This window comes from Sprattus sprattus, assembly GCF_963457725.1.
Source record: "Sprattus sprattus genome assembly, chromosome: 10".
NCBI lineage: Eukaryota > Metazoa > Chordata > Actinopteri > Clupeiformes > Clupeidae > Sprattus > Sprattus sprattus.
The window spans coordinates 6,485,807-6,492,947 of record NC_137908.1 but is presented as its reverse complement, the minus strand read 5'-3'; the positions used below and the strand labels follow the sequence as shown (position 1 = coordinate 6,492,947).

General features: G+C 43.7%; 1 protein-coding gene across 1 annotated transcript in view; it reads left to right on the top strand.

Moving 5' to 3' along the window:
• ppm1j (protein phosphatase, Mg2+/Mn2+ dependent, 1J) overlaps positions 1-6,239 on the top strand; it is a gene marked incomplete at both ends in the record, with an annotated part of 23,143 nt that extends 16,904 nt beyond the window's left edge. The window contains 6 exons of the mRNA XM_080846334.1: positions 291-375; positions 1,199-1,317; positions 1,541-1,604; positions 2,833-2,940; positions 5,175-5,326; positions 6,092-6,239. Of these exons, the coding sequence (XP_080702460.1) occupies positions 291-375; positions 1,199-1,317; positions 1,541-1,604; positions 2,833-2,940; positions 5,175-5,326; positions 6,092-6,239 (676 nt within the window). The remainder of the gene's footprint in view (positions 1-290; positions 376-1,198; positions 1,318-1,540; positions 1,605-2,832; positions 2,941-5,174; positions 5,327-6,091) is intronic.
• Between the last annotated feature and the right edge of the window lie 902 nt (positions 6,240-7,141).

Sequence of the window (7,141 nt, the reverse complement as noted above, 5' to 3'; positions counted from 1 at the left end):
TCCTTGCTGTGAACAGCACCCCCTGCTAGCAGAACTGTGTAACAACAGCCAGATCATTTGTATTCCATTCCAAGCCAATTGCATCATCTCTGTTTGGTCATGCTACTTTGATTTTTCAGCAGCTAATGACACAGGCTAGACTAAACACTTACCCTTTGGGATAATGGTGGTGCCAGACATGCTGTAAAATTATGGTTTTGAGCCACACCATGCATTTTCCCTTCACTGTAACTTATTCCCACCATGCAGCGTAAGCATAGTGTGTTTTTCACATTGTATATTCTTCACAGGGCCATAATTATCCGTAACAACGAGGTCATTCCCATGTCCAATGAGTTCACTCCAGAGTCGGAGAGACAACGCCTGCAGTACCTGGTCAGTAGCTCTTTCTTATGGCAACCGTGGTAACAGTACTATGGAATGCCAAGTTGTGCTGTAGAATTCCATAGAATGCCATTGCTGACAGTCTCTTTTGCATACAGGTATATTCCAGAATCTCAGCTATGTGTTTTGCCATGCATTATTGATGAGAAGGTATTCTGTATGACATAGGGAGAAGAGTGCTAGGGAGAGACATACACTTACACACACACACACACACACACACACACACACACACACACACACACACACAGAAAGAAAGTTAATCATACTGTAACACCCAGCGTATTGAGAACCTGTAAAGAAAGCTATCAGACCACCCACACTGTGAGCCAGAATGCTGGCCAGGATTATTTTTTTCCCCTATCAATTCTCCCTTTTGACTTTATTGCATAAATTCCTGCCTGAAAGAATGTTGCTGTTACTGCATGAAATGCTGTGTCAGAGAGTTCTGGTATGCAATCCTTTTTCACAGAGGAATGGTCATCAGGTAATTCATGTAAGTTACAAATATGCACCGTTCTAAGGATGGAAATGGAAATGGAAAGGTGCTCTTATGAACTTACGTCTTGTCTCTTTTGAAAAGGTCAGGACCAGTGACCCAGATTAGGAGAGTTCTGTTTATATAATGGCATTTCACAGGCACAAGCCGAACTCATTCAGCCGTTATTCTAGTGTCCCAGCCGTACCCTGACTCACTGTGTGTTATTCATAATAACTGTACAGCATTGGATTACATTCTTTGGGCTAATTATAAATGGATCATTTTGGCTGTGTGCTCTGGCTTTCACCACATCGGCTCTGTTTGTCCCTCCAGGGCTTCCTGAGACCGGAGCTTCTGGGAAATGAATTCACACACGTCGAGTTCCCTCGGCGGATCCAGCACAAGGAACTGGGCAAGAAGATGCTTTTCAGGGACCACACAATGACCGGCTGGTAAACACCCACAATTCTGGTTACTCTAGCGGTGTGTGTGTGTGTGTGTGTGTGTGTGTGTGTTTATTTCTGTTCACATCTGCTGCTTGTTTTTGTTTTGTATTGTTCTCTAAAAATAATGTGTCCTGAAATCTTGAAGTTCTTGCCTGCCAGCAAAACTTTTAAGGTTTCTCCAGTGAGTGTTTTTCCCCCGCACATTTCTATTTTTAATTTCTCCATGTAGGGCTTACAAGACCATTGTGGAAGATGATCTTAAATTCCCACTGATCTATGGTGAAGGGAAAAAGGTACTGTATCATGAGTTTGTATGTTTGTTTATTTGTTTTGAATCAGCGAGTTACACATACCAAAGGCACGCTCATTGGTCTTCTCCAGCGCTTTAGATTTGGTGTATACAGTGAAACACAGTCAAGCTGTTCATATCTCCCTTCCTAATAAACCCATAACCTGGCTTTTGTAGCATAACATTCACCATGCCTAAAACCCCCTGGGTTACAGCTCGGCCTATTACATGCTTCTTGCATGCGGTGTTATTGAGCAATGGCGTAAGTAAAGTGAAGTAGGCTGGTTCTCTCTCCAGGGCCTTTGAATGAAGGAAGGTTATTATGTCCTCTTGTTCATTCTCAGCGGGGAGTTTGTGCACTGTAAGAGGCCCTCGCTTAACTCCTTTCCAATTATGACAGGCTCATGCCATTGTTATTCCTGTTTCCCTGATAAGCAGTGCAGACTTGCTGTTGGGGACCCCTGCCCTCTTTCCCTTTCTCCCCCTTCCTATTTCCTTCTCTTCCCCTCCCTCTTTCTCTCTCTTCCCCTTCCTCTTTCTCTCCCTTCCCCTCCCTCTTTCTCTCTCTTCCCCTCCCTTTTTCTCTCTCTTCCCCTTCCTTTTTCCTTCTCTTCCTCTTTCTCTTCCTCTCTCTTCCTCTTCCTGTCTCTTCCCTTTCCCTTTCCCCTTCCCCTTCCCCTTCCTCTTTCTCTCTCTCTCTCTCTCTCTCTCTCTCTCTCTCTCTCTCTATCTCTCTCTCTCCCCCTGGCTGGTAGTGTAGTGAGTGGAGTGGAGAGGAGATGCTCTGGAAAGCCTCATTACTCCCTTGGAGTTATGCTCCCGAGCCTGTAATCTCCCTTAAGTGGATTTTCCTAGAATCACACAGCACACCCACAACACACCGCCCACTCCACCCGCAACGCCCTACTGGCCTGCTCATGGTGTGTGTATTAAAGGAAATATGGTTGTGTGTGTGTGTATGTGTGTGTGTTAGTGTGTGTGTGTGTGTGTGTGTGTGTGTGTGTGTGTGTTTGTGTGTGAATGGTGTCTGTACATGTGTGTATTAATGTAAAAGTGTATGTGTGTGCGCTCATGGTGTGTGTATTAAAGTAAATATGTGTGTGTGAGTGTGTTTGAGTGTGTGTATTTGTTTGTATTAATGTAAATGTATGAGTTAGTTGTGTGTCGTGCATGAACTCACATTCACTGTGGTCTCATGTCACATGTCTCATGTCAACGCATATCTCCTGCAGGCGAGAGTCATGGCCACCATAGGAGTGACGCGAGGGCTCGGGGATCACGAGCTGAAAGTGTACAACTCCAACATCTACATCAAACCCTTCCTGTCCTGCTGCCCTGAGGTGAGACATGCTCAACATGTGGCAGCCATTGTGTGGAGACCAACCAGATGTGACATCCTCAAGCCAAACCTAATGCTTTATAACGCAACACACACACACACACACACACATACACACACACACACACACACACACACATACACACACACACACACACATACACGCACACACACACACACACCACACACACACACACACACACACACACACACACACATACACACACACACACACACACACACACACAAACACACACACACACACATAACTCAATATCCCAGAGGACTACAAATTCTTTCAAGTCTAAGTGACCATGAATATTTGTCTTGTGTTTGATGTCTTTGCAAGCTCATCTGAAACAGAAGAGTGTTTGCATTTCTGTGAAGCTTTGCCAGTTTCTGTTTTTTGTTTTTGTTTTTGTTGATCTGATTGAATCAGTCCCACTGTTCTTTCCTGTAGCAAACAAGTTTTTTGCATCTATAAAGTATTTTTTTTCTATATTGGCAAAACTATCAGATCACTAACATCTCCAAGAGACATCTCAGAGAAAGTCTACTGTCAGGTGTAAATCATAACACCAACTCAGTGATTGACCTACATCTCAGGCGTGTTACATAATTATGAGGCTTGCGTAACAGTCTGTGAAAGTCTCAAGTGTGTCATCCATGCAAATAATGTTTCATGCCCACTGCCCAGGTATCTGTCTATGAGTCAGGTAGGTGTTGGCACTATGGCCACGTAGGTTGCGCCTCTTGCCCCAAAATAATCACTGCTTTCCTTAAAACTAGCATAGACATAAGTCCTAGCAATCCTCTATTGTGAGCTTGTTTCCTTCACCCCTGCTTGTTTCGTATGATGCCCTAGGATCAGTGTGTAAACCCAGGTTTCACATTTTTAGGGTTTCCTTGACTTCCTAGGCTTTTCTTGACTAAATGGCACCGTGCATCCAGGGACCTTAAGTCAAGCCTACGGGGCTAGTGGACAAGTTTACTGTTTTGTGGTGTATTTGGTGTCAGAGTAGACTACTGATGAGTGGCGGGCGGATCAATTTAAAACAGAAACACATATCTGATACAAATCAGATATCAATCTAAAACAGAAACAAATCTGAACAAAACTATTTTTATTCTGATTTTCCCTCCCGGTGAACACATATGTGTTTCCCAGAATAGACTGTATGACTCAAACCATGGGGGTGAACGTTAGTGAGAGGTGGTTGTGCCCTGGAGCACTGTATGCTATGAATCACCAGCTAGCACGCTACGCTACAGCTGAGAATTTCACATTCAGGAACATCACAGATTATCTCTTTAGAATTCAAAAGCATGGAGCAGTTATGCGCAGATCTGATTCTAGTTTTAATTGGAGACCAGTCAAAGCTTTAGAACTCAGAACTACAGAGTTGTCATGTGCCGAACTGACTCTAGTTAGTCTGGTGAAAGCTTGAGAATTCTGAAGCATATAGAGCAGTTGTTTGCAGAGCTGATTCTAGTTCTAATGTGTTCTAAGTGCAGTTCTAACAGTTGTTTGCAGAGCTGATTCTATTTCTAATGTGTTCTAAGTGCAATTCTAACAGTTGTTTGCAGAGCTGATTCTAGTTCTAATGTGTTCTAAGTGCAATTCTAACAGTTGTTTGCAGAGCTGATTCTAGTTCTAATGTGTTCTAAGTGCAATTCTAACAGTTGTTTGCAGAGCTGATTCTAGTTCTAATGTATTCTAAGTGCAACAGTTGTTTGCAGAGCTGATTCTAGTTCTAATGTGTTCTAAGTGCAGTTCTAACAGTTGTTTGCAGAGCTGATTCTAGTTCTAATGTGTTCTAAGTGCAATTCTAACAGTTGTTTGCAGAGCTGATTCTAGTTCTAATGTGTTCTAAGTGCAGTTCCAACAGTTGTTTGCAGAGCTGATTCTAGTTCTAATGTGTTCTAAGTGCAGTTCTAACAGTTGTTTGCAGAGCTGATTCTAGTTCTAATGTGTTCTAAGTGCAGTTCCAACAGTTGTTTGCAGAGCTGATTCTAGTCCTAATGTGTTCTAAGTGCAGTTCCAACAGTTGTTTGCAGAGCTGATTCTAGTTCTAATGTGTTCTAAGTGCAGTTCTAACAGTTGTTTGCAGAGCTGATTCTAGTTCTAATGTGTTCTAAGTGCAGTTCTAACAGTTGTTTGCAGAGCTGATTCTAGTTCTAATGTGTTCTAAGTGCAGTTCTAACAGTTGTCCACCTCTGCTCCTCCATGTTCAGGTGCTGATGTACAATCTGGCGGAGAACAAGCACGGCCCTGATGATGTGCTGGTCATGGGCACAGATGGCTTGTGGGATGTCACCACCGATAGGGACGCTGCAGATGCGGTGACAGCTTTCCTCTCGTGCTGTGATCCCAGTGATCCCATGAGGTGCACGTCTCCTTTGCTTAATGCTCTTTCTTAAAGGGACAGGGCCACCCAGAAAATGACATTTCTATCATTATCTGCAGAACATCATGTCACTTGTTAGCAATGAAAGATGTGCTTGTCAGTGCATCTCAAAATTAGTTCTCCAACAAAATGTCGATAGCTATAAGGAGCTGGCCATTATTCACAGACATGCTTTACAAAAATAGATATGCCCTGAAATAAGACGATAAGTTCTCTAAGTCTTATTTTGCTCCAAAAAGGAGTTAAGTATGCATGAGAATGTGTGGATAATGACAGAATTTTCATTTTTGTGTGAACTATATCTTTGTAAATCTTTGAATATATTTACGTGCAAATCTGCAGGATTACAAAGAGGATTTAAAGTTGTTTTCAGTAATTTGTTCTCCGCTGTGCGATCATATTTAAGTGGACATGCACGCAGCCAATAACAAATGTGATGTATTTCATGAAGAAAACCAGTAGATGTCAGTGAACACACACACACACACACACACACACACACACACACACACACACACACACACACACACACACACACAGTGGTCCATAAAATATTTACATACAGTAATACACAAAACGTGTCACATTTTAACAGCATCAGCAGAAGTAGACACAACACATCTTTAAGTGCTGACAGTGATTTTCCCTCAAACAATATTGCCTGTCCGAACCACCGTCATATTTGCATTTAAACAAGGTTCTGCTTCTGTGTAAATATTGATTTGCTTTTCCTCCCCACCTCAGGTACACAATGGCTGCCCAGGATCTTCTGATGCGCTCGCGTGGCATCCTGAAGGAGAGGGGATGGCGTCTGCCCAACGAGAGACTGGGCTCAGGGGATGACATCACAGTGTTTGTCATCCCGTTAGCCGGAGCCGAGACAGAGACATGACAGGGCTGGCCGAGATGCTGGCCGCAGAGGACAAGACCACCAGGACCGGGGCGGGCCGGGCCGGGCTGGGCCGGGGAGGGGAGGGGAGAGTCACAGCCCGCCACCCTCCCACCCTGCCTTACCTAAAAATGAAAACAAAAATGAAAAAAAAGGTGTGGACGTTAACTCCCATATCCATAAGGGCGCTTTAGGTGCAAAAGGGCCTTTTCTGCCTCCTCTTGTTCCTGCCCACTTGCCTACGCCATCCATGACATATCAGCCACCCCCCCCCCCCCCACCCCCCCCTCCTTTCTTCTTTTTCATCTTCTGGTTATACATTGCTCCAGCTCTAGGTGACTTGAAAGGCTCTTTTTGGAATATGTAAAAACAGAGGATCTGTGGCTACCTTTCGTGTAAATGGATCTTATCAGAAAGATTATCGGGACTTGTTTCACTCTCATATGGCAGTACAATATTGTATATGGGATGGATGGGATGGGTGCACCCTCCGACACGGGTGCTGGGGAGTGTCTGAAAGGTGTCTCATGTGGGAGTTTATAAGCAGTATGGGGAGAAGTGGTAATGTAAATGGACTCAAAATGAATCCCTTATGACTGTTCATGAGGGAGAGAGCTTTTTTTCTCAAAATGGAAGCACTTTATTTCTTGTTCATCTGTGTACGTAGCAAGATATATTCATTCTGCAGTCATGTCCATGCTCGATAGCTAGGTGACCCTGGCGTGGATCTGGTCCGATTTGGCACGGATCCTTTCCAGAGATACCTGCCATCTTGGTATCTATGTGAATGTTTTACCAACCTAACCCCCCTCAAGTATTGTGCCCACATTTCTTGTGTGAAATCATCCAAAATGAGCAAATGATTGGTATGGATTAAGAAAGTATTATTATCAGGGAATTGCCAT